Genomic DNA, 27,513 nt, shown 5'->3' on the forward strand with positions numbered 1-27,513 from the left:
CTGGCAGACTTCGGGCATGCCTCATTTAGTATGTACAGTGGTACCTCTGGTTATGTACTTAATTCATTCCAGAGGTCCATTCTTAACCTGAAACTGTTCTTAACCTGAAGCACCACTTTAGTTAATGGGGCCTCCTGCTGCTGCTGCGCCACCAGAGCATAATTTCTGTTCTCAGCAAAGTTCTTAACCCGAGGTAATATTTCTGGGTTAGCGGAGTCTGTAACCTGAAGCGTATGTAACCTGAAGCGTAACTCGAGGTACCACTGTATGTACGAAGTGTTCGATGGTAATGAATACTAGATAATTCGGGCCCTAAAAAAAAGATGGGCTATTCCACAAAGGGTCTAGCTAAACTCTAGAATTCTCTACCGGAAGATGTAGTGGTGTTCACCAACTTGAGTGGGTTTATTAAAACAGTATTTGACAAATTCATGGAGCACAGGGCTATCCATAGGTATGCTGACATTCTACCTCTACTGCCGGAGGCCAGTATGCCTCTGAATACCTGCTGCTGGGGAACACAAATGGGGAAAGCACTGTCAGGCTTGGTTCCTTTTTGTTCCCTTGGTTGGTCACAGTGAGACCAGGATGCTGGAGTAGATGGGCCTTTGTCCTGGTCCAGCAAGGCTTATTTCCATATGAGAGAGTCAGAAATTGAGACTGTGGTCTGTGTTTTTGCAGCAGCAAGATGACTGGTGCCCAGCTTGAGATTCTACCACTTCCCCCACATACAGAACTTTCTCTGCCTTTCTACAGAACTACAACACCCCTCTTTAGATGAAACAAGTGAATGCAGAAAGGCGTCAAAAGTAAATAGATGGCTATAAATCATTGGTGATCTAGGCAGGTTTGCCCAGGAACAAACAAGGGGGTTGGTTCTTGATACAATTCATAACCATATCACTGATCAAACTAAGCAGATGGACTTTGGAACCGGGATTAAGCTCAAACAGGTTGTGGAAAGGGAAGTCTCTTGGATGCTAGCAATGGTGATTGGGTTGGGGTTCTGCTAATCAAATGACCTACAGTATGTTTGAATGTAAAAAGGAAAAGATTAGCCACTGAGGCCACACTTGCCATTTCCAGGAGCCCCAGAGTGCTTGGCTGTTGGACAGATCCATGTAAGTAGCTACGTCTAGGACAGTGTTTCCCAACCTTTGGTCTCCAGCTGTTTTTGGACTACAATTCCCATCATCCCTGACCACTGGTCTTGCTAGCTAGGGATGATGGGAGTTGTAGTCCAAAAACAGCTGGAGACCAAAGGTTGGGAAACACTGGTCTAGGAGACTCTTCACCACTTTCTCCTTTGAAATCTCTGTTAAATGGTGTTGGCAGACTGAACTGAACAAGTCTGATGTTGTAGGAGTATGCACAGCTAAATTCTGGGTGCGATAGGCTGCAAATTAAGAAAAGGGTGCCTTAAGAGGCAAATACCTATATTTCTGGCTCTATAAGACTCACTTTTTCCCTCCTAAAAAGTAAGGGGGAATGTGTGTGTGTCTTATGGAGCGAATGCAGGCTGCGCAGCTATCACAGAAGCCAGAACAGCAAGAGGGATTGCTGCTTTCACTGCGCAGCGATCCCTCTTGCTGTTCTGGCTTCTGAGATTCAGAATATTTTTTTTCTTGTTTTCCTCCTCCAAAAACTAGGTGCGTCTTGTCGTCTGGTGCGTCTTATAGAGCAAAAAATACGGTAATTTCACCCAGAGGCAGAGACCTACCATGATGTGAATTTTCTGCTTAAGCTTGGAGAGAAAGGAGGAGAGGGAGAGAGAGAAAGAGAGAAAGAGAGAGAGAGAGAAAGCGCAGACCTGTGGACTCAGTGCTCTTCAGGCAAGTTTCACTGGAATTAACAGGAACCGGGCAAATCTGGGTGTGACTGCAGCCCCCAATGAGTTCACCAGGGCTTCTTCTGAAAAACTTCCGAAGCCGTTTTGTGCCTGTAAACGCAGTGTTGCCAGATGCTGGCCTGTCACTTCAGATCACTGAGTCTCTCTAGTCCTCCGTTGTGCATAAGCAAGAGACATGTTTCCCTTCAAGGCGCCAAGTGTGGGATGGATGCTGTCAAGCTGCAGAGGTGGAAACAGTTCATTTTCCAACTTCCACGATAGCTGGGTCTACCTCTGCTGTTGGAGGCAGTAGGCAGGGAATTGCCAAGGATTAAGAGAGCGCTGTTGCGTTCATGTCCTGCATGTCCTCCAGGCACCCAGTTGGCCACTGTGAGAACAAGAGAGCCAGGGTGATATAGCAGCAGAGTGTTGGACCAGGACTGAGGAGACCCGGGTTCAAATTCCTGCTTTCAGCCATGAAGCTCACTGGGTGACCTTGGGCCTAGTTATCTCTCTCAGCCTAACCTACCTCACAGCAGAGGCGCCAGCTCATGAGTGAGATGGGGGGGGGGGGTCCAACGTTACGCGCAAATGATGATCCAGTTCAAAAATCATGCAGTAATTGTTTCTGAGCTGGTGGCTGTCAGAAGCGGGTGCCAGGAGCAGGTCAGCAATAAATCACACAGCATCAATGAAATTAACTCTTTGTTCAGTAAAGCACGGTCAGCTCAGGAAGCCAGGCCTAATGAGCACAGCCACTCATCCCAGCAGATATTGCCTCTATGAGGCAGTTGTGAGGACTGCCTTTCTACAGTTGCCTAAATCTCTTCATCCCCCAGGTCCTTCCCAAGCGATCTGAGACTCTGTCACTGTATCTGTCTTTGCTCTTCCCTCTTCATACCATTTCTGGTTCTGGGACACCAGAGGAGAGGGGAGCTGGTCACAGGAGGAGGGGGTGACACCCCAGCTGCTTCAATGGCCTGCCTCATCTCTGTCTTTTGGCCCCCCTCCTCTCCAGCCTCCGCTTCTGCCTCTGATACTGAACTGCTCTCTGCCACAGACTCTTCCTGCTCACTAAGCCCTGTTACCTGTTCAGCTTCCGACACCTCCTCCCACTCTTCTCCCTATCAACTCATTGTTGTCCCACCACCACTCCCTGGGCTCTGAGCCTTCTTCATTTGGGGTTTACCCAGCCGGGGCCTCCCACCAGTCCTCTGCACCCAGCCATCCCATGACAGTGGCCTTCAGCCAGCCCATCCGTATCATCTGACTTTGGTGATGGTTTGGGTTCCTCCAGAATTTCCACACATCTTGAGCCTAATCCAAATGGCTGTCAAATCAAAACTGATGAAGTGTTACAGAGAGAGCTGCCCATTTAATGACCCTCCGTTAGACAGCAATGCCCTAACCACATCACACTTTTGGTCTCAAAGACATGAACTTGTTGGTTAAACCTTGAAGAGCAAAGTGACAGACTCTGCTGGGTAAAGTAGACAGGTTTCCCCATCTTAAGTCCACTGCTATTGAATTGGCGCCAGATCCAGAGCTTCCAAACAAAAACAGCAACAGCAAGCCTTCCAGAGCAGCAGGCAATCTGGGGAAGAATTTTGCATTCCAAAAATTATGTATTGGTTTGAAGAGAAATTTGGGGGCTTCTAATCCCCTGGAGGGGGCGCGGGTGGCGCTGTGGGTTAAAGCCTCAGCGCCTAGGACTTGCCGATCGAAAGGTCGGCGGTTCGAATCCCCGCAGCGGGATGCGCTCCCGTCGCTCGGTCCCAGCGCCTGCCAACCTAGCAGTTCGAAAGCACCCTCGGGTGCAAGTAGATAAATAGGGACCGCTTACTAGCGGGAAGGTAAATGGCGTTCCGTGTGCTGCGCTGGCTCGCCAGATGCAGCTTGTCACGCTGGCCACGTGACCTGGAAGTGTCTGTGGACAGCCCTGGCTCCCGGCCTCTAGAGTGAGATGAGCGCACAACCCTAAAGTCTGTCAAGACTGGCCCGTACGGGCAGGGGTACCTTTACCTTTACCTTTAATCCCCTGGAGACTGAACTATACAGTACAGTGGTGCCTCGCAAGACGAAATTAATTCGTTCCGCAAGGCTCTTCGTCTTGCGAGTTTTTCGTCTTGCGATGCACGGTTTTCCATAGGAATGCATTGAAAATCAATTAATGCGTTCCTATGGAAACCGCCTTCCCCCGACCTCTTCTGGCGGGCGGCATTTTAAAATCGCCCGGGACAGCGGAGGACTTCTCCGCTGTCCGGGCGATTTAAAAGCCCCTGGGAAGGCAAGCAGGGGGGACACGCCTGCCTTCAGAAGAGGTCCAGGACAGGCTTCGCAGACCTCTCCGCAAGCAGCGGGAGCGCTCCTTGCGGAGAGTTGCCAGCGCGCCCAGGCTTCGCGGCCCCGCCGCCCGGCTTCGGGACATCGTTCCGATGCCAGGCGGCGGGGGGAGGCTTTCTTGCCCCGCCGCCCGGCATCGGGACGATGCCCCGAAGCCGGGCGGCGGGGGGAGGCGTTCCTGCCCCGAAGCCCGGCATCGGGACGATGCCCCGAAGCCGGGCGGCGGGGGGAGGCTTTCCCGCCCCGAAGCCGGGCGGTGGGGGGAGGCGTTCCCGCCCCGCCGCTCGGCTTCAGGACATCGTTCCGATGCTGGGCGGCGGGGGGAGACTTTCCCGCCCCGCCGCTCGGCTTCGGGACATCGTTCCGATGCCGGGCGGCGGGGGGAGGCGTTCCCGCCTCGCCGCCCGGCATCGGGGCATCCTTCCGAAGCCCGGCGGCGGGAGGAGGTGTCCCCGCTCCGCCGCCAGGCTTCGGAGGAGGTCCGAGGACAGCGGGGAAGACGAGCTGCGCTTCCCCACTGTCCCGGAGATTTCCCTATGGGCTGTTGTCTTGCGAAGCAAGCCCATAGGGAAATTCGTCTTGCGAAGCGCCTCCAAAACGGAAAACCCTTTCGTCTAGCGGGTTTTCCGTCTTGCGAGGCGTTCGTCTTGCGGGGCACCACTGTATATGGCACTTACTTCCTAGGAGATCTCCTCCCCAAAGACACCCTGTGAAATCCAGCAAAAGACTGGCATGGTGTGGGAAAGACCTTAATCCCTTTCCTCTGAAAATACCTCTCTCCCCATAAAAAAATCCCTTCCGCAAATGGCTCCCCCTCATTCCTCAAGTTTCCTCCGATAACCCCTTGGAGGATGGGAAGCATTTTTTGCTTCTTTATGTAGCTATTCAAACTCCCTCCCTCTAAGGTTTGAAGAGCAAACTTACTGGCAGTGCTCCGCATAAGTCCAGCTCAGTGATCCTTCACAGTTCCAGGAATGCAAAACTGATGTCACCTGCCGTGCTCCTATTTAATTTTAAAGGCAGCTGAGGAGCGGAATCTGTTTTGTCAAGGCTGGAGGCAGGCGGCAGCTAACTGCCTGGTTAAATTGTCGAGAAAACAACCCAAAAGTACTTAGGAAGTTTAACTGTGTAGCTTTTACGCTACAAAGCTTTGGAGGGGGAAGCTTTTAATCCACCTCTTCTGGGAGGGACCTTCCAAGCTTTTCAACTAGGAACCAATCAGACCCAGTTTCCTTTCCCGTTGTGGCTGCTGCAGGGAAAGAGCTAACCGGGAAGTCTCTGAAACTCAACATCAACTCGGCAAGGACGAAAGGTACAAAATTGGCAATAAGTTGGTCTTTCAGAATGGCAGCACCCACACTTTGAAGTGCTCCCTGGTTTCCCTGTACTCTTTTTGGTGCCTGCTGAAAATATTTCTATTTAGGTAAACCTACCCAGATATGTGCTGGCATGTGTTTTGAACTGGCTTTTAGCTTACAGTTTGAATTACAGTAATTGTTGGATGTTTAAAATAGTTGTTTTTAACTGAATTGGGTTTTGGTTTTTACTGATGATTTGATCATCTTATTCTTTTTGCAAACTGCTTTGGGGCTTCATTACAATCAAACAGTATATAAACCTCATGTAAAGGTAAAGGTAAAGGTAAAGGGACCCCTGACCATTAGGTCCAGTTGTGGCCGATTCTGGGGTTGCGGCACTCATCTCGCTTTATTGGCCGAGGGAGCCAGCGTACAACTTCCGGGTCATGTGGCCAGCATGACTAAGCCACTTCTGGCGAACCAGAGCAGTGCACAGAAATGCCGTTTTCCTTCCCACCGGAGCGGTACCTATTTATCTTCTTGCACTTTGACGTGCTTTCGAACTGCTAGGTTGGCAGGAGCAGGGACCGAGCAACGGGAGCTCACCCTGTTGTGGGGATTTGAACCACCGACCTTCTGATCGGCAAGTCCTAGGCTCTGTGGTTTAGACCACAGTGCCACCCGTGTCCCTTCATAAACCTCATGTAGTACCATCTAAATCTAAGCGTTCTGTCTCAAGAGGTTCCTGCTAAACCCCAAATGGGTGTCCACTCTCTGTTTGGGCAAGGAATTTTAGGGTGTTTCAAACTCACACATGAGCCTTCTTCCCCACCCATTCAATTTACATTTTTCTGAACCTATAACATTTTAAGTTTACGGGGGGGGGGGGGGCGGGACGCACAATGTATGATCTAGCCATTTATCCGCTGCAGAGCCTCTGCCTACCTAGATGCAACGGAGAGTGATTCTTCTGTGACACGTTAAATTTTAAAATGCCCCAAGACACAGGCTGCAGACACACTGGGATGTAACATAAGCAGGCAAGTAAAACACTTCCTGTTTGCCATGAGCAGACACAGAGGGGGATGTTACTGCAGCCAGGAGGACTTCCTGTCACACCTGGGCTGGAGCATCATCCCCCTGCGTGTGACCAGGTAGATGGGTGTGACCCTGTGAGACCCTGTAAAAGGGTTGCTCACGAAGCCATCTTCCCTTTCTCTCTTTTGCTGCCTTCTTCCAATATTGGTGTATTTAGCTGTCTGCTGGCTCTCAGCCAGCAGGGCATGGGCTTATATCCCTACATGGGACGAACTCACTCTGGTTTCTGTAACTTCAAGCTAAAGCCTGCCTTTAGGGAACCTACTGTGAACAGCATGTAAGTCCAACTACACCTTTTTGTTTTTGTTTTTCTGTTTTTTTCTTTCTTTAATTCTTGTTAATAAATAGATAATACAACAAAAGATAGTAAAAATATGAATTAGTTTAATTTATGTAAGTAAGCAGAATACTACTTGTATATGGTTTTTGCTTACACGGATTATATATACGGTATGTTTACTCAAGAAGATTTACAATACGTATGTATATGTATATGTTATACGAGATGTGCTATATGAAATATGTCATATGATATAAGAGATTGTTAATAAATCAAATAATTTAAACAAACAAACAAACTTCCTGTTATACTTTTAAAAGAAGACTGTTGTGTCTTTATTCTTTTTAGGAGGGATAAAAGGGGAATTTACCAGGATCAAACCCAATCTGGAGAAGCCAGATTGGAATGCTTAAACGAATCTACCAACTACAGTGGTGCCCCGCAAGACGAATGCCTCGCAAGATGGAAAACCCGCTAGACGAAAGAGTTTTCCGTTTTGGAGGCGCTTTGCAAAACGAATTTCCTATGGGCTTGCTTTGCAAGTCAAAAATGTATTGCGAGTTCCTGCGGGTTTTTTCCTCCCCCCCCCTTTTTCTAAGCCACTTATCTGCTAAGCCGATAAGCCGCTAAAAGCCGCTAAACCGCTAATAGCGCTAAGCCGATAAGCTGTCAATGGGCTTGCTTCGCAAGACGAAAAAACCCCTAGACGAAGAGACTCGCGGAACGGATTCTTTTTGTCTTGCGAGGCACCACTGCAGCTTCCTGCAATATACTGGGGAATGTACCCTGCCACTGACTCACAAGTGTAAGTGAGGAAGGATAATATTTAATCAATATATCTTCTCCTCGACATTTAATCAATATACTATCCTCGACATTCCCACGCATGCCACAGATTTAAAGCACTTACCCACCCAAAAAAGAAAACTGGGAACTGTAGTTTACCCCTCAAAGAGCTATAATACCCAGCACCCTGGTGGATGGAAAGGTGGGGAAAGGCCAAGGTAGGGAAGAGGTTGTGGAGGGTGCAGGGCTATCTGGGAGAAGCTGTGGGTCCAATGGGGATGCACAGGGACTGTGACTGTATCCTCCTCTCTTCCTGCCTTCCTTTTTCTCTGGCAGGGCTCTTGCGCCTTTTGGCAGGCAGAAATTAAGGCGAAGAAGCCCTTCTGAGGAAACCCACCTCCAGCTGTGTTGTGTATGTCTGTTGTTGTTAAAGGCTCAAGAGTCCTGATATATATAACAAAGAGAGAGATGGCAACCGTAACCCAAACGCTTACGGTGGCAACCATGGAAGGTCTCTTCCCTCAAAGACAGAGACACATAATAATGCAAGGTGCTGTATTTTCCTTGTGTCTTGTTTCCCCAGCAGAGAGCAATGCCTACAGGACAAGGGAAAGAGGCCCAACCAGAGGGGCGCCCTGAGCTGGGCGAAGTGGATGGGATTCCCCTGGCAAAGGCTACTTGTCAGGAATGGAGCCGGATCCAGAGCTTCCAGGCGAAGCCAGACGACCTGCTCATTTGTACATATCCCAAAGCAGGTAATTATCCAGGGACAAAGCTGCACCCAGTCTGAGAGGTGCAGAAGCACAAAACTCAAGATTAGTCCAGCGAGAGTCCTATATTGCCTTCAGAAAGACGATTCTGCTAGGTCAGGCATAGGCAAATTTGGCCCTCCAATCTTTTGGGACTACAATTCCCATCATCCCTGACCACTGGTCCTGTTAGCTAGGGATGATGGGAGCTGTAGTCCCAAAACATCTAGCGGGCCGAGTTTGCCTATGCCTGTGCCAGGTAGATGATTATTACATTCAGCTCTGTGGGTGATGATCATTCCATGCATTAATGTTTGTTCTTTTTATTTTCAGAGCACATACAGGGCTCAGAATCTCTAGGTTCATCTTTCGTGTGTTTATTATTATTTAAAAAACCAAGTTCCTCATCCTAGTGAGTTTGAACGCTGTACTTAAACTCATGTGTGCTGAGAGGGCTTTAAAGGTCTCTATCTCCCTTTCTTACAGCTAGCAGAAGCAGTATAAAGTGTGCAAAGTTGGCACATAGTGGTAAATATGCAAAATCTATTGAGAATAATTAGCTTGCTGTGCTATTGATTACTGTAAACTTTTTGGGCACAGATCCACAACACAACTTTGCACCTGCTAGTTCATAGTGATAGATGGAAAGTAATATGCATTAGTGGCTGGAGTCACATGGGTGCTGAGCTGTATACAGCATGCACAGGAGCCCTGTAAGCCAAAGGGGAAAGGGGATTTAAGTTTAAAATAGCATACGGGGCAAGAGAGCTGAGGACCTGGGCAAAAGACTGGGCCTGAATATATGAGTGCTGATTTTCCTTCTCTCTCTCTTTGTGCATTATGCCAGGTACCACCTGGATACAAGAGATAGTGGATATGATCCAACAAGAAGGCGACCTGGAGAAATGCCAGCGGGCCCCTGTGCATCATCGCCACCCATTCATTGAGTGGGCACGGCCACCCCAGCCCTCAGGTGACAAATACAGCACCATCCATATTCCTGTGGTGCCCAACCCAATCTCTGGGCGGGGAGAGACTTCTGGGGTGCCTGCTTTTACTCTGTTTCCTTGGAATGAAGGTCACTAGAGACTGTGGCATCTTTAGGATATATGGCTTTACTTGCACAGATGTGCAACCTGAGCATAGGCTCACAGCAGGAACACTCCAACAGATCTTGGCCTCCACTTTAGGTTTCCAGGGAGCCTCTATCCCTGTCTTTCTCAAGCTTCCAGCCCAGACAAAACTCACCCCAGACTAGCTCCCCTGGCCTCCCCCCCCCCCTTTTCCAGGATGAAATGGTATCCAGCCAGGTGAGATGGGGAAAGGACCACTCTTCTTCCCCCCCCCCCGCCCCCGAGAAGCATCTCCAGTTGTTTCCATGGCAACACATCTGGTCTTCACCAACTTCTAGGCATGTGCAGAGAGGATGCTTAACAGACTTGGCCAGGGCCCTTATTTTGAAAAAGAGACCATTCTGACCAGTTCAGCAGGTTCCCTCTTGTACAGGCTGCCATATTGAAGATACAAAACCACTGGCTTGATTGGAACCCATAAGGTGTCTTCCAGACCAACCCTTCAAACCTATAACATTATAAAATTGGTTTCTCAGCATAACTACCTTCCCCAGGTCTCCCTGAAAGGCCAATCATGTAACTCGATTTGGATTTGGAAATGGATTCATTTTTCGCTGTGTTTTGCCCTCCGAAATGGGATGGGATGATCTCCCAACCCTGTTCTGCCACTAATGCCTCACTCTTCTTTGAGCAGGGGTTGATCAAGCAAACGCGATGCCTTCTCCACGGACTCTGAAAACCCATCTCCCCGTACAGTTGCTCCCTCGGTCCTTTTGGGAGCAGAACTGCAAGGTAAGGGATGGGAAAGGGGGCCTCACACTTTGGGAAGAGACACCCTTTTGCTTCATTCTGAGAGGTGGATCCTAGGGCTAAACTAGGTGCCACGCTAATTTCGGGAAGGCAATCAGCATGTATGCTTTTAAAAATGTAAAAATATCAATAACAGCTGTGAGATACCCTAAGCAGGACTCCTTCTTCCCCCCTCCATTGCAAAGTTGCAACAAAAATGTCTTTCTGATGCAAATAGCTTTGCAGAGGCAATGTTCATTGGGATTCAGACTGTGGTGGAGAGCTAATCTCTCCCTTTCCCCTCCTGTGGTTCCAGTACCCTCAGCACCTGCTATTAGATTTTTTTATAATGTGCATAGTAATTGCATTCGCATAATTAATTTCAACATCTGTGGCCCTCCAGATGTTGTTGAACTACAACTCCCATTTACAGATAGGTAGCCGTGTTGGTCTGCCATGGTCAAAACAAAATAAAAAAATTCCTTCCAGTAGCACCTTAAAGACCAACTGAGTTAGTTCTAGGTATGAGCTTTCGTGTGCATGCACACTTCTTCAGATACACTGAAACAGAAGTCCGGTGCAAAGGTCACAAGAGGTCCGGTGACTTCTGTTTCAGTGTATCTGAAGAAGTGTGCATGCACATGAAAGCTCATACCTAGAACTAACTCAGTTGGTCTTTAAGGTGCTACTGGAAGGAATTTTTTTATTTTGTTACAACTCCCATTATCCCTGATGGTTGGCTACATTGGCTGGGGCTGATAGGAGTTGGAATCTAACAACATTTTGGAGGGGCACAGGTTTCCCATTCCCGAATTTGGACCTTAGGCAGCTCTCTACCGCTTGGCTTGTAAACCAGATTCAACCCAACTGCCAGAGCAGCTACTTCCCATTTCCAGATGTTTGTCTGGATGCGATGAAAGTATTTTTGTTGTGGGACAGTTGCACATGTCCTATGTGGTTCAGGTATCTGGACTCCATGGGGTGCATCTCAGCCTCTTGTGACCTTTGCAAGAGAATGGTCCAAGGATATATGATGCTGTTGCATTGCTAGGCTGGGTCAGCTCCAGACTGTCTGTATTCTGCACGAGGGATTCAGGCACACACCAGAACATTAGATCTCTGCAGTTGTCAGGGTGCTGTCAGCGGATCCTGGCTGGTTGCCCAGGAAAGTATAAATACAAGGAAGAGTTTCTTACTGCCCTTTTTCATTTCAGTCTTTACAGAGAGAGGCTATAGAACCCAGCCTCTTGGATAATGGCATTGTCCCAAGTGAATCTCCACCCCGCCCACCCCTGTCTCTCCCACTTCCTCATTTGTCATTATTATCGTCTCCTCTATGGGTGCTACTATGTGTCCTCTGTCTTCAAACTCTTTGCTCTCCTACTTTTAAGGCTCGCCGGGTTCTGGGAGATGGAGGGTCTGGAATGCTTTCTAATGACTACATGTCAGCCAGGTGTTGCTCTGGCTCTCCCGTGATTTCCCAGCTTTCCCCCTCATCTGCCTTTGAGCTGTGACCTCCCTCAACCCCCTGTTGTAAATCTATACTCTCTTCCTCCTCCCTGGAAGGTTCAGGATGGGGAGGTGGTCTCCACCATTCCTCTCTGCCCAGTCCCTGACAGCAGTTAAAATAGATTGAAGTGCTTTTTTGCAGTTTGGAAAGTGATGGGGATATACACTGCAAAGTTTGGGGTGAATGAATGATCAGCAGTGGGGAAATGTATAACCACCATGCAAATGAAACAGGATGGATGCCATTGTTGTATAACCTCCCTGCAAACAAATCAGAACAAATGCTCTGGGAAGACCGTAATGTGGGTGCTTCCAGATGACCTGTTAATATATTGGCCATTCATCCTGATTAGTTTTGCGGGGAGCTTAGCAGACATAGATTTAGTGAGCATTCATCCTGACTTGTTGTGGGGAGGTTAGATGACGTTGCATCAAAGCAAGAGCTAGTCCACACTTTCCAGTACATTTCCCCTTCACTTTCCTTATTGCAAAAAATCCAATAGTTATGGGGATGCAGGTTTGTGATGCAAGACTGATTGTGGCTGCAGCAGCCCATAGCATTTTGAGGACTTTTACTTGCTGCTGTGTCCAGTTGAGAAGTTTGGGGTTGTGTTTAGGAAAGGTTACAACACTTCCCTGAGTTGTTGGGCGAGTTGTAGGGAGCTGGTTTAAGTCTATGGAAAGTGTGTTGCTTCCAAGACAACTATAATCATGCAGCCTGAATATTTCTTTACACGACTGTCATTATTTTTGGCTGGCATTCAGTTTGGAAGCACCCCTTGTCTAATGTCTGTATAAACTTTGTGCAAGCAAAAGGAAGGAGTGAAAGATGCTGAAAAGAGGATACTTGGGTGAGCTAGAGAAGTCCTACGTCTGTCATCTTGGAGCTTCCTGGAGCAAAAGCTTGTTAATGACTGAATCTCCTAGTTAAATGCATTCATGTCTCCCATTTGTCTTCCCCATTCAGTTCCTTTACGTGGCAAGGAACGCCAAGGACTGCATGGTGTCCTATTTCCATTTCCAAAGGATGAGCAAGGTGGTACCTGCCCCTGGAACATGGCAGGAATATTTTGAGACTTTCATGGCAGGCAAAGGTGAGTTAAAAGCAATGCACCCTTCCCTCCTAATCTTTTTGATTCTAGCAATAATGACAACACTTTCCGCATGTGAGAAAGTTACAATAAGGAAAAGGTCAGATGCAGTTGGTGACAGTGTTTATAAATTGCATTTGATGGTGATGTTAGCAGCAATAGCATTGTGGTTTTTTGCTCCTGCTGGGGGATTTGTCACTGTGCTCCTCATCACCCCACTCTGTGTCTTCCAGTGGGCTGGGGCCCGTGGTACGATCATGTGAAAGGCTGGTGGAAGGCAAAAGACACACACCGTGTGCTCTACCTCTTCTATGAAGACATAAAAAAGGTGAGCAGATCGGGAAGGTGGTGGGCCCTTCTGGACAGCATCCCTTGCGGAGTTCAGACTCTGGCAATAGTGCAGGGATTATGTGGAGTGAATCTGCATAGAGGAGAAAGTGTCAAAAAGCCTGTCTCATCTGCCACACCCAGAATGAATTGCTGGTGAGAATCAGATGGCGGCTCTGTCATCGCCTCTCCCTCATCTCTTGCCAAAAGGAAGCAGGAAGAGGCTGCTAGTAAGCTGGGGGTGGGACAGCTCCACAAACATATTTGCCTGCCCATCCTTGGTCCTCTTTCTCCACCTTCATCTGCCATTTCATAAGCTTTCAGCAGATCCTGTGTTGTGCCTCCAACCCTGGTTTCCAATCTTGCCTACTTGCCTCCTCCTCCCTTGTTCTATGTTATCGATACCAGGCCTGATCCTGCAGACACTGCTCACATGTCCCAGGTACCCTTTGACACTACAGCAGCCTTCACCATGGCCTGTAACCAGGGGGGACGGGAGGACTCAAGGTTGAGGGGGACTGTATTTGAGGGAGGACAAGAATACAGTGACCACAGCAATAAGCCCTGCGAACAAGGAATAAAACCTGTTAACATGGTTTCCTTCTGGCTTTTGCACTATTATGAGGGAGGTCTCCATGTTGGCCAGTTTGAAAAAATGGGCAGATTGTGGAAGATTTACAAGCAGATCTGTCTGCTTGGGACACCAAAGCACTTCTCCTAAACGTTCCTGTTCTCAGCGCCACGCTGCCCCTTCCCGGCGTCCTTTTTCTCAGGCCAAACCCTGCCGCACTTTCTCCATCTCCACACAGGACCCAAAGCGTGAGATCCAGAAGGTGATGCAATTCATAGGGAAGCAACTGGATGAGGCGACCGTGGACAAGATTGTCCGCCACACTTCCTTCGAAGTCATGAAAGACAACCCCATGGCCAACCGGGCTGGCGTGCCCATCTGGGTCATGGACCTGTCCATTTCCCCATTCATGAGGAAAGGTATGGCTTCTCCCTCAACATCTTTATTTTGGACGGTGCCAACTAAGCTCAACAGGCAGAATGCTGAAATCCCACAAGTCAAACCACCTGAAGGAAACGGGCCTTGTCTTAGAGGGCCCTCGAGACTGGTGTTTTAATGTTCATTGGCGGTGGGTTTATTCATTGTTCTGCGATGCTACCCCATGTTTGCTGTCTGGAAGGGTATAGTGAGGCAAAACTGGAACAAAAATGAACCAGAACTTTTGTGGTATAAAAAGTTGCAGGATTTCAGTTGTGGAAAATGAAGCAGTATGACCACTCCAAAATGTTTGTGGGCGCACACAGCATTGGAAGTGGTATCTCATGTGACCACAAATCATCATGAAAATACAGTGGTATCTCGGTTAAGTACTTAATTCATTCCAGAGGTCCATTCTTAACCTGAAACTGTTCTTAACCTGAAGCACCACTTTAGCTAATGGGGCCTCCTGCTGCCGCCGCGCCGCCAGAGCACAATTTCTGTTTTCATCCTGAAGCAAAGTTCTTAACGTGGAGGACTATTTCTGGGTTAGCGGAGTCTGTAACCTGAAGCGTATGTAACCTGAAGCGTATGTAACCCGAAGTATCACTGTACAAGAAGGATATCTAAGTCTCCAACATATATAGACTTTTTCTTCGAACATCCCCCCCACGCCCTTGCAAAATCTCTCATTGAGGGATTACTGCTACATCCTAACGACATTGAGCGCTGTGAATATACCCACCCTGGTAGTTTATGGGGCATAATAGCAGACAGTGCCGTTGAAAACTTCTTCCCATTACGCTGAGTGGATTGTGTGTGTTTCTTTTATAGGGACAGTTGGGGACTGGAAGAATCACTTCACGGTGGCTCAGAATGAGCGGTTCAATGAAGACTACCAAAGAAAGATGGCTGATACTACCCTGACATTCACCATGGAGCTCTGAGAGCCAAAAGTCCAATGTCAGAATCCCTTAAGAGGATTCCCTGAAAAGTGAAGGCTCACCTCAGCCAACGTCCTCAGGGGGTTTGCCTTTTCCAGCAGCACTAATAAAGAAAAAGTGTTTTATAATTTCATAGGCTGTATGTTTGGATGCTTGATTGCCTGTGGGTAGGACACTGCTTTCTGCTTGGTGGCATTTCCTGATGCACACTGTGGCATTTGCTTTCTGGTGCAGAACTTGGTGCATCTGTGAGGCCCCTAAAAACTCCAGCTTTCACTGAGAGACGTGGGAGAAGTCTAGGGCACTTCTAGCCTGTGACTATTTTCAGGTGAGATTCAGCTTTAATTGCACAGCCTGAATTTGCTGGCATGTGGCTGAATCTTACCTGAAAATTGGATCACTTGATATGGAATGACCCCTCTTGTAAAACAAACCCAGTTCCTCAAAAGATCCAATTTCTTGCAGTGATGGGGAAATGCCCCAGAAAGTGAGAGATAAACACTTGCTAGCCTCACAATCCATCTAACCTCCTTACAAACAAATATGGGTGAGAGCTCATTCAATACCTAGTGTCTGCAAACAACCAGGATGAATGGCCTGGCCGATTAGCTTAGCTTCAATATCTGCTTGTCTCTTCACAACTGAGGAGACAAGTTATTATGAATGTGAGCACAACATTTCTGATTGTCCTGTTGCTATTTTGGTGGATTCCGTCGGTAAAGCTGTGCAATTAAAGTTGCTTTGCAACTCTTGCACAACAAATGCACTCTCCCCACCAAAAATCTCAGACTTTTTCTGATAAGTAAAGCAAAATGTTTGTTATCAAGAGAGGGAAATGCAATGGAAAGAGTGAGACAGCATTTGCTTGATGCAACGTCCTGTAACTGCCCCACAGTCAAGTCAGAGTTGTTAGAAGAATTCTAATGTCCTAAATATAAAATAAACGTTCATAAATGTACAAGGCAAACGCATACTTAAGTATATAAACCATGTGTCTGAAATAGTACAGGAGAGCAATCCTGAAGCTATTTTGACTCTCCCAAATTGACCTTAATTATTTCTATGCAAGGAGGAAGGAAATGGGGAAAGGCTTTCCAATTGTCTTTTGCTTACCTGTCTTAAGGGCATATTTGTGCAGGAATAGGGTGAGCCTGTGACCTGGTTTCAGGAAAGTATTTACCATCACAAAAGAATGGCCAGGCTGCCCAGGTAAAGCAATCAGTGACCACTAACAGATATCCTGGCAAACAGGATTTCTGCTGTAGACCACCGCCTTCTGTGATGTATGTATGATGTTTTGGGGGGGGGGGTGGTCTTGAGCTACAGGGTGGGCAATTTTAAAAGTCTACTGTATTTTTCGCTCTATAAGATGTACCAGACCACAAGACGCACTTAGTTTTTGGAGGAGGAAAACAAGAAAAAAAATATTCTGAATCTCAGAAGCCAGAACAGCAAGAGGGATCGCTACTCAGTGAAAGCAGGAATCCCTCTTGCTGTTCTGGCTTCTGGGATAGCCGCGCAGCCTGCATTCGCTCCATAAGACGCACACACATTTCCCCTTACTTTTCAGGAGGGAAAAAGTGAGTCTTATAGAGCAAAAAATATGGTATATAAGGGCTTGCGCACCATTGTTTGGGGTTCCTCTTGCATGTGGTGAGTGAGGACCCTGTTGCAACAATCTAATAAAGATCAGGCTTACTAGCTGCTTTGCTTCTCAATATTATCTGGTTGGCCTCTTGTTATTTTCTCCTACCAATAGGGAACCCACTTAAGGTCTCTATATTGGCTCTTGGATGCCCCATAAGAGAAAAAGAGCAGGTTTTTTCTATAACAGAGTGAATGCTCAATAAAAAGCCGAGATCCTCTAACCTCCCCACACATTTTGTGCAAACAAAACGCTCAATCAACAGGATATCTGAAAATGGCCTGGCTTAAGAGTGTGAATGCGGCTTCAGATGGCAGGAGTGTTTTGGCAGATCTTGATTCCACCCAGTTACCTGCTGCATCTCCTGCCCACCAACAACTCCCGAGACCTTCCCTGCTGTTTTATGATTATACAAAGGGATGAGGCAGGGGCCACGCAGAGCCCTGAGGCCTAACACTGGCGCCAAATCCTGCTCAGCCTCTTCTGGATTCTGAGATGTCACCAGGCCTGCTTTCAAGCCAATTTTGTGCAGTGTAAACATGTTTAGAGCAAAGGAACCCAATCAAACTTGAGATTAGCCTGGTATGCCCAGTATCTGGTTGCGCACCACTCTGTTGGGACCCCACTATACACAATCACTTTCACAGGTCTACCCAAATCCCGGAAAACTAAACTAGAACAAGCCAATACAGAAACCAGAAAATTCTTTACTATGCACTTGCCACACCAGGCAATATTATCACGATAGTTTCTTGTCCAAGCACCTGCGTCGGGGTTTCATTCCAGTGCTAGGTACTTCAGGAGTCGCTTTCCTCAGCCTCCAACTCCCCATACCCCGACGGATGTTCCTCAGGGGCTTCGTCCAATATGTTGCTTCTCCTGACGGCTGCGTCTTGGCAGTCATCCAGGCAAAGATTTCTCTCCCTGTCCTCCTTCTCCTTTGCCCACCTCTGTAGCACTCCTTGTGGCCAGTTGAGTTGAGTATAGTACGTTTCGACTGGGGGGGCAGAAGACCTCAGACACTGACAGTGGACATCTGCTCTTAACTCGGCCAGTGCTCTCAGGGGATGGCGGAGCCTCATCAGGCCCTGTGGTTCTTGGCTACTTTTGTCTGGCTCCTTCCCAAGTCTCCTGGCTGCGTCTTTTGGGTGGACCTGAGACAGATCCCTGGGATCTGCGCCTCTGGATGGGAGCTGATCAGAACGTAATGATTGTTCAGACCGGAAAGAGGCAGAATCCATGATGCAACAGGAGAGGAGGCAGCCTTGGTTATCAAGGTGTGGAATTGTTTACCGGCTATTCTTTTGTACAAGGATTGCGCCCACCACAGCGGCTGAGGGCAACCTCCACACCTTGGCACTGGCTCACACAGCTGGTGGAAAGTTTCTGGGGGGGAAATTAGGAAAATTAGAACCAGGTTACCTAAATGATCGCCTTCTACTATATCAGGGATGGGGAACCTCAAGCCCTCCTGCCCCCAGGCTGCACTCCCTCCTGGACCCCTCACTGACCCTCCACCACCCCTCCCTTAGTGACTTTTGCCAGGCTGGAATTGTATCCTTCAACTGCAATGATCTTTCTTGCTTGCATGAATGAAGGGCTGTGCTTGTGTATGGACCACTGGTTTTCATGTTGCTGGAATGCAGCTTACAGTCAGTGCCGGATTTACATATAAGCTAAACAAGCTATAGCTTAGGGCCCCACTCTCTTGGGGGGGCCCAAAAAATTTAAAGGGAAAAAAACTGGATGCACATTTCCAAAATAGAAGGTGAACAACAAATAAAATAAAAACTACATACAGCAAATGGCTTTAGATACCTATTAGGTCCATAAATTACCATATAGTACGTTTCTGAGCACAATTCAAAGTGTTGCTGCTGACCTTCAAAGCCCTAAACGGCCTCAGCCCAGTATACCTGAAGGAGCATCTCCACCCCCACCGTTCTGCCTGGACACTGACGTCCAGTCCTGAGGGCCTTCTGCTGGTTCCCTCCCTGCGAGAAGCCAAGTTACAGGGAACCAGGGAATGAATTTTTGTAAGCTATTTTTGCAAAAAAAAATAGTATTTTTCTGTGTATAAGTTGCCCCCATATATAAGACGCCCCCTATTTTTAGGCACTCTAATTTAAGAAAATGGGGAGGAGATTGCCCCGTGTATAAGATGACCCATAGTTTTTTGCATAATTTTAAAGTAAAAAAACCTAGTCTTATACACGGAAAAGTATGGCATATTTGTCAAAACTACATACAAAAATTGTGTTTATTAAAGTAAATTCACACTAAAATATGAGGTGTTTTTTTCTTTCAACACACAAATTTCAGCAGAAATGTGGAAAACTGAATTTCTGGTTATAAAATTGAGAAAAGGAGAGAACCGCAACTGACATGGCTCACCTACCCCTGTGAGGGGTTAAGGAAAAGGGATAGTCTGCCAATTCTTGCATAACAGGCTGGGAACACAGAGGGTGTTGGTGCGGAGTGTTTTTGTAAAAGGTTAACATAATAAATAAAAAATGCAATAAATAAATATTACACTGTGAGTAATTACAAAAGGGAAATAAATTACCACAGGAGTTGGATCAGAGGCATTTACTATTTTACCGGGAGTAACTGTTTCTTGGTGAGGAGTTAGTATAACCTAAGTTGAAGTAATGATATTTTCCTTCCTTCCCACAACATAAGTTCAAAATGGATCAAATTCAATTTATTATTTATACCCTGCCCATCTGGCTGGGTTTCCCCAGCCACTCTGGGCAGCTTCCAACAAAGATTAAAAATACATTAAAACATCAGTCATTAAAAACTTCCCCAAAGAGGGCTGCCTTCAGATGTTTCCTAAATGTCAGATACTTGTTTATTTCCTTGACATCTGTTTGGAGGGCATTCCACAGGGCGGGTGCCACTACCGAGAAGGCCCTCGGCTTGGTTCCCTGTAACTTCGCTTCTCGCAGTCAGGGAACTGCCAGAAGGCCATTGGCGCTGGACCTCAGTGTCCGGGCAGAACGATGGGGGTGGAGATGCTCGTTCAGGTATACTGGACCAAGGCTGTTTAGGGCTTTAAAGGTCAACACCAGCACTTAAAGAGATGCCATGGCTGAAAGGAGGTTGTGAGTGTAAGAGAGATGGGAAGCAAATGTAACCAGGGGGGCCTAATTCATGCCTTATCAGGAAACAGGACAGACAAAACAATGGTTTTACGCATTCACTGTTTTCTGCCTTCCTGAACTGGGAACAAATCACCATAATTGTACATCAGTCTTGCTTCCTTCGGCACACTGGTCCTAAACGAAACTGGTTCCTACGTGAACATACATACCTATGTTAAATGATTTGCAAGATCAAGATCCCTAGCATCCCAGATTGCCTTCGCATCCAGTTTCCTCCACACCCAGGAAACACCTGTGGTGGTTTTGAAAGCTTTTATTACCAGACTGAAGGGTGGGGACAGCTGCTAGGACTTGGTGCTCCTTTGTTGCCATGACAACTGAAAGTCCCTTTGCTGGTTGCCAAGACAATGGAGTTCCCATGGGGATGAAGGTTCCTTCCCTCAAGCCAAACCAGATCTAATCACCAGAAGGTTGGAAGCCCCTGGAAATATTGCAGGTAACTTTTGCCTGATGGCTAAGAATTTTCTAGTCACAATAGCATTTTCACATTTTGCTCTGTTCCTAACTCCTTTTTAAGCTAATTCACCTTTCTGTGTCGCTCTCTTGGCTGTTTGAAAGACGCTTTCCAAAAAAATGCTCTTGGTGTTCCTTAATCTTTTCAGATTCTTACTTTAAATTCTCACTTTTTTTTAATACTTGATATTTTAATGTTACTGTGAGGCAAATTTGGTAATGAATGCTAAATGAATTACCCTGCCTGGCAAACCTTGGCTGCTGTGAAGTTCTTCTCCTTTGCACAGGTCCATCAATCTCATTAAGTTAAAACCTTGCTCAGTATCTAGATCTACCATTAAATCAACCTGCACAAATGATACGCCTTTCAATATTTTCAGGTTAAGCATTATGTTGAGGGAGTAATTGCAACAAAATCAACATCCCTTTTATAACAAATCTTACTGGAACCTGCTTTAAGAAGAACTCTCTCAAGAACGTGTTATTACTAACTTTAAATGAGGAAAAAGAACATACAAATGTGGTGTGTTGGAAGAGACAGGGAAATTGAAATACAGTGGAATCTTGGTTTACTACTACTACTACTAATAATAGTTTATACCCCGCCCGTCTGGCTGGGTTTCCCCAGCCACTCTGAGCAGCTTCCAACAAAATATTAAAATACAAAGAACAGCTTAGTTTATGAACAACTTAGAATAAGAACGCTGAAAAACGGAAGTAGGTGCTTTGGTTTGTGAAATTTGCCTTGGAAGCTGAACATGTTCCACTTCCTGTTGAGTGTGTTCCTTTTGTAAATTGAGCCCCCCACTGCTAATCAGAGGCTTCCTGTTGAGTTTGCCGGCTGTTGAGTCTCAAGCACTCACACAACACAGTGGTGATATTGTGAGCTTTCATTTTTGCTAATTTTTTGCGTTTTTGTTTGTGTGGCTTTTTCATTTTTTTGACTGTGACTTGTTATTCCTGAACTGGAATGGGACTGACTTGTGACTGTGGCTTGTGACTTCATTTTTGAGACTTGTTTTTGTAACTGTTAGGAACCCAGTTCAGCTACTGGTTGCTTGTATGACTGCAGAAATGGATGAAAGCCCCCCATCCAAACAATGACTGTCATCAGTGCACATAAGAAAAAAAAAAAAAAAAATTATCAGCTGCAATACTGTTTTATTTATTTTATAGTACAATACATTGATTATTGCCTTCATTTTGTGGATCAATGACCTCGTTAGATAGTAAAATCCATGTTAAATTGCTGTTTTAGGGGTTGTTTTTCATTGCTTGGAAAGGATTAATCCATTTCCCATTACTTTCTATGGGAAAACACACCTTGGTTTAAGAACGCTTTGGTTTAAGAACAGACTTCCGGAACAGATTAAGTTCATAAACTGAGGTACCACTGTATGCTGCGTCTCTTCTACCTAATATCAAAAGAAGATCAGCATAAAGCATTATCAAGGTGGCATTTTTTTTTCTTTTTAGTTTTTTATTTATTCTTAACAAATTTCTACGTTTCATTAGTTTTACAATCCATTTAACATTTCAAAATTTGGCTTCCTTCTCCCTCTTTCTGTGGTTCCTTACATTTATTTTCCCCTATCTTCTGCATATCCAAATTCATTTAATTTACTCATTTAATTATCTACTGTAAATACATATACTCTTTTAAAACTGCAGGTTATTACAATAATCCTGCTAATGTTTTAATCTGTTTACAATTTATTTGTAAATATTCAATAAACCATTTCCATTCTTTTATAAAGAGTTTGTTATCTTAATTTCTTCTGTTAAGTTTCACCATTTCTGCATATTCCACAAGTTTTGTATCCATTTTATCAAGGTGGCATTTCAACACCACGAATCATTTAAAGAGATGGTGGTTACAGGTCCCTGAAGGAAGGGTTAAAGAAATAATGGAACTTATTAACAGATGTGATGAGGTTGATGCCTCTGGTATCGGGTATCTATCTGTTGTAAGGGCTGTAACAGAATACTCACTACAACAGGGGTGATCGCTGAGGTTAATAGGCACTGGAATATATCAATCTGGAGGGCACCAAGATATCTACCCCTGCCTCCAAATCCCTGAATGATATATTTCTTGCTGTGTCAGGAAGATTTTGGGCATCACATGCTCTCCCAAACCCACATTCCCAGCATGTTTGCACTCCTGTCTCAGCGATGTCTATATTAGTTTGGTCATGTCCAGTGCTTTTTTTTTATCGGGGTAGGCAGGGGTACGCATACCCCTAAACATTTTGTGAATCTAACAGGAGAAGAAACGAAAAAATAATAATAATTGTCAGTTCCGTTGCTACCTCCGAAGTCAGCCTCGTTTCCTGTCAGTGTTTCCTGAGTCTCAGATGGAAGCGAGTGTTTAATGTTGGATAAAGGGGAGGATGGTTAGTTAAGATATTTAAAGACAATATGAATTTAAGACATGCAGAAGTGATAAGAATGGTGGATCATCAGAAGTGCTGATGGAAGTCCGAAAATAGATTGTATAAGATGTGAAGTTTTGTGGAATGTATTATAATTTTTATGTTAAAATTAATTTAAAAATATTCAAAAAAAAAAAAAAGGGGGGGAGCGAGTGTTTAATGTGTGAAGTAGAAGTTGGAATCTAGCATGGTAATTGGTCAGTTTTATTGTTACCACCTCTGATGGACACCAACAGCATGCAAAAGAATCGGGAAAATGTTAGTGCACACAACCTCACGTGGAAGTTATTGGGAGCTGTCAGCTGTGTTATATGAGATAATGCATGTTCTTTGCACTTTTGTCCATTTACTGTATTTATTTTCCCCGATTTGAACTATAAAATGGTTATTTTCTTGCATCAAAATGAGAGCACCCCTAAACATTTTTTTATAGTAAAAAAAGCACTGGTCATGTCCAGAGAATATGATTTGGGAGAGTCAAAATAGCTTCAGGATTGCTCTCCTGTACTTTTTCTGACATGTAGTTTATATACTTATGTATGTGTTTGCCTTGCACAAATAAACCACAAAAAACTGTAACATCGGTGTATTTTATTTCCACTTTTGAAATGCCTGTTAAGAGGTGAAACCAAATTTCAAAGGTGGTTTGCCACCTTCAGGAACAGAAACCCAGTGCCTGGAATAGAAGCATAATTGGCAAATAAATCTCCTAACACTGCGTTTCCTCGCTGGGAAGAAGCTTTCTGTTCATTTTTGCCTGACCAGGTCGTTAATTTCTTATTAATTACTGCACAATACGTGGGGCGGGGCTGGGGGAGAGAACAAGATCCTGCGTTTGGGGCAGATTCATTTCGTCTGACTCATGCCATCGCCATGCAAGGCGAAGAAGCCATGTTCTCTATCTGAGCCACTGACCTAATTTCCACGGTTACCATGGCAACGCCCGAAGGCCATTCAAAAGCCGACAGGCCGGGCCTCTAAACTAGATCGAACCGGTTTCAAGGACACAGACAGAGAGAAAGCGGCAGTTCAGCGGAAGGAACCATTTCGCAGCAGTAGAAGGGGGGGGGGTGAGGCGGAAAGGAAGCCGACTTCAGATCTGAATCCTTTGCGAGTATTATACTCTACAAGTTTTCTAATGTCAAAAGGGAGCGAAGAGAGATGACAGATTTTGCAACAGAGAAATCAGATTTTTGATGAGTAAAACTGCTGATGATAATAAAAAATTAAAAATGATAATATTTAGGGGAAAATTGCAATAGCATAAATGTCACTTGTAATAATTTTTTTTAATCATAGAATTGTAGAGTTGGAAGGATCTAGTCCAAGCCCCTGTAATGCAGGAATCTCAACTAAAGCATCCGTGGCAGATATAGCTAACCCAACTCATAAACAGGTGTTTAGGAGGTCCAACAGCTTGGTAGATTTATGCGACCATACCCTAGTAAGATCATACAAGAAATTCATGGCGCATGAGGATATCTGAGGATTCTAGCCAGAATTTCTGCATTCTCTGTACCGTTCCCATGAGGCGGACTGAGACAGCTGCCTTGGGTGGCAAATTCCAAGGGGTAGTGTCATGGACGAGAAGTGAGGAGAAGCAGTTATGGCAGACCCTCCAAGTGTTCCTATTTTCCAGGGACATCCCTGATTTAGAGAAGCCATCCTGACTTCTGATTAGATCCCGGAATGTCCTGCTTTTCCTTGTTGTTGTTTAGTCATTTAGTCGTGTCCAACTCTTCATGACTCCCTGGACCAGAGAACGCCAGGCACTTCTGTCTTCCATTGCCTCCCACAGTTTGGTCAAACTCATGCTGGTAGCTTTGAGAACACTATCCAACCATCTCGTCCTCTGTCGTCCCCTTCTCCTTGTGCCCTCCATCTTTCCCAACATCAGGGTCTTTTCCAGGGAGTCCTCTCTTCTCATGAGGTGGCCAAAGTATTGGAACCTCAGCTTCACGATCTGTCCTTCCAGTGAGCACTCAGGGCTGATTTCCTTAAGAATTTTCCTTAGGATGTCCCTATTTTCATTGGAGAAATGTTGGAGGGCATGGAGTTGTCCAAGCCCTGAGCTATCTGAAGGCAATCCTGTATGGGGAAGGTTTTTAAAAAATGTTTAATGTTTTATTATATATGTTGGAAGCTGCCCAGTGTCGCTGGGGCAACCCAGTAAGATGCGTGGGATAAAATAATCATTATGTAAAATAATCATTATGGAATGAGTAAATGAGTAAAATAATCATTATGGAATGAGACATTCCAATTTTCATCGGAGAAATGTCAGAGGATTTGGTATGGTGGCAAGATCTCACAAGAGCCCGCAAAATCATGTGTGATCTCAGCTAGCAAGGCTTCTGCGGGGACAGCAAATGGTGAGGGGTGTAGATGCTGGGAAGCACTTTCCTGTTTCACCTCAGGCAGCAAAACGGGATAGGCCACGCTTGGTCTCTGAATACCAGTTGCTATTGCGCCCAGGTCCTGCTTGTGGACTTTGCATGGGCATCTGGTTAGCCACTGCAAGACCAGTGAGACCAGACAGGCCTTTTCCCTGATATAACAGGCTCTTCTTTTGCCAAAGACCAGCTGCCATAGCAGCAGTGGCCTCCAGCAAACAGAGACTGGATGTACCAAACTCAGCGGGGACTCCCAGCAGGGAGGGACCTACACTGGTTGCTTGACCCGGGTAAACCTGAAATATACTCGGAGTCGAGAGTGGATTTAATGCTCTTTATTCAGCTCATAGTAGTGAGGAGGAATGGAAGTTCCCCTACAAAATCTGCTTTATATACATTATTTACACAATGGGCTGCACGTGATTGGCTAATTCCAGGATTCTCCTGTAGGCCAATCAGGTTGTGGATTCACTTCCACCTGGAGCTGGATTGGGTGGCTCCTGCGGACCAATCATACTGCTGCATTGTTCTAGGACCAATCAGACTGCTGGATTTTGGATCCTATTGTTCTAGGACCAGACTGCTGGATTTTGGATCCTATTCAACTCAGTACATAACAGAGCCCATCATCCAAGGACTTGGGTGAGTGCAGGGAGGGGGCTGTGATGCTTCATGCAGTGCAACTCACAGTCACAGAAGGCAGGAATGGCCAACAACTTGGTGGATTTAAAAGAGGACTGGACAAATTTATGGAGGAGACAGCTATTGATGTCTGCTAGCTATGATGGCTCTGCTCTGCCTCGGTCAGAGGCAGAGATGCTTCTGAATAATACCAGTTGCTGAAAATCGCAGGAGGGGAGTTGCTCTTGTGCTCTAATCCTGCTTGTCAGTTTCCCAAAAGAAGCATCTGGCTGCCCACAGTGCAAACAGGATGCTGGTCTTGATGGGCCTGATCCTGAAAGCTCTTCTTATGTTGTTAGGTTATTATGGGAGAGAATGGTGGCCTCACACCAGGGTCTGGTGGTGGCAGGGAGCCATTGCATAATTTGTTCTCAAATCCATTTGAAATCTCTGGACTGAGCCCTTCAGCATATGATGTGATAAGAAAGACGGTGGTGCCTCCGTGCATGTGCAGAATGTCTCTCCCACCCCCTCCAAGTGACCACAATGACATATCTGAGATCTGGAGGAAAGGCTTTTGGGTCCATCTCAGCTGTGATTCCTGCATTGCAGGCAGTTGGACTCGAAGACCTTTGGGATCCTTCAAATTCTGTGATTTTTGTGAGAGAGAACCAAGTGAGGGATCCCACCAGCTACTTGCTTTGGCTTGACAGTCTCTTTGTGTCTTGAAAGTCTGAAGTCATGAGTGGTTCCGTCACATTTTACGAATTTCATTTGCTTTGATCAGTTGTGCAAAACTTACTTGGCAAGCCAAACTTTCTCAGATCCCCACCTGTGAAATATGAAGAGTAGCAATCACACTGTAAAAAAGTTGTAAAATAGCAATAGTGGTATTTTATTGTGATAAAATAGACTGCAAAGCCTTGCCCGTTGGAAGTACTGCATGTCTGTTGTAAAGACCCATTAACTCCATAAAAGTAATCCTGATTGGCAAACGTGTTGGTCTGTTACAGCAAAACAAAGGAGAGTCCTATGGCAGAAACTAACAGAATTATAGTGAGGTAGGTAGCCCCTTTTTAAATTTAGTTGGTCTCTAAGGTGCTACTGGACAATTTTTTAATTTTAGAATTATACTCAGTGACACAACCCTTTGTGGAATAGAGTCCTCATCACCAGATCTAAGTGGGATCTAGTTTATGAAAGGATTATGGTTATAGTAAATCTCTAAGGCATTAGGATGCCACAATACTCTTCCCCCACTTTTTTTTTTTTTTAAGCTGGACGGCTCAATAAAATGCATTTATTCTTTCATGAACCCACCCCTCTTCTCCCCCCTCGCCTGTTAATTTGGTCGCTTCCAGGCTCGCTCTGTAATCTCACGCCCACTCTGCAGTCTGGACTGTACCATTCTCGGGCAGCAGGGGAGGCTAGTGGCACACATAAGCAGGGACCCCAACGACATTCCTTTGGCGGTCCGTTTCGTTGCAACCGCCGTCCCTTAATTCCTAAACAAACGGGCTCACACATATCCTAAATGTAAAAGAGACGCCTCGGTAGTCGAAGGCATGGTTACGAAGAGAAGCGTAGGAGTCCTGCTTTTTATTGATATCTATACAAAAGAAACGCCTGTTCTCCTTTCTCTCTCCCCCCCCTCTTGCGATGTGACATGGTGCAGCCCAGAGGAAACGGGAGGGGG

General features: G+C 46.0%; 1 protein-coding gene and 1 long non-coding RNA gene across 5 annotated transcripts; one reads left to right on the plus strand and one right to left on the minus strand.

Moving 5' to 3' along the window:
* Positions 1 to 1,003: 1,003 nt before the first annotated feature.
* On the plus strand, positions 1,004 to 15,236 carry LOC309326490 (sulfotransferase 1C2-like). 4 transcript variants are annotated; one of them, XM_081835289.1, is made up of 9 exons: positions 1,085 to 1,121; positions 5,412 to 5,483; positions 8,217 to 8,388; positions 9,230 to 9,355; positions 10,150 to 10,247; positions 12,721 to 12,847; positions 13,078 to 13,172; positions 13,981 to 14,161; positions 14,994 to 15,236. In XM_081835289.1, exons 3-9 carry the CDS (start codon positions 8,226 to 8,228, stop codon positions 15,104 to 15,106), a joined length of 903 nt encoding a protein of 300 aa, XP_081691415.1. In that variant the 5' UTR covers positions 1,085 to 1,121; positions 5,412 to 5,483; positions 8,217 to 8,225; the 3' UTR covers positions 15,107 to 15,236. The 4 variants fall into 4 exon arrangements, with proteins under 4 accessions (XP_081691416.1, XP_081691418.1, XP_081691415.1 ...); XM_081835290.1 differs by lacking the exon at positions 5,412 to 5,483 and having other exon boundaries at positions 1,004 to 1,121; XM_081835292.1 differs by lacking the exon at positions 5,412 to 5,483 and having other exon boundaries at positions 1,015 to 1,121; positions 8,220 to 8,388.
* Positions 15,237 to 17,435: 2,199 nt separating this feature from the next.
* Positions 17,436 to 20,719, minus strand: LOC309326866. The gene is made up of 2 exons (XR_014150398.1): positions 20,065 to 20,719; positions 17,436 to 18,134 (listed from the first exon to the last, which is right to left on the minus strand). It is a non-coding gene; the product is annotated as an uncharacterized lncRNA (long non-coding RNA).
* Positions 20,720 to 27,513: the final 6,794 nt, after the last annotated feature.

Source organism: Podarcis erhardii (assembly GCF_964252035.2).
Source record: "Podarcis erhardii genome assembly, chromosome: 13".
Lineage (NCBI taxonomy): Eukaryota > Metazoa > Chordata > Lepidosauria > Squamata > Lacertidae > Podarcis > Podarcis erhardii.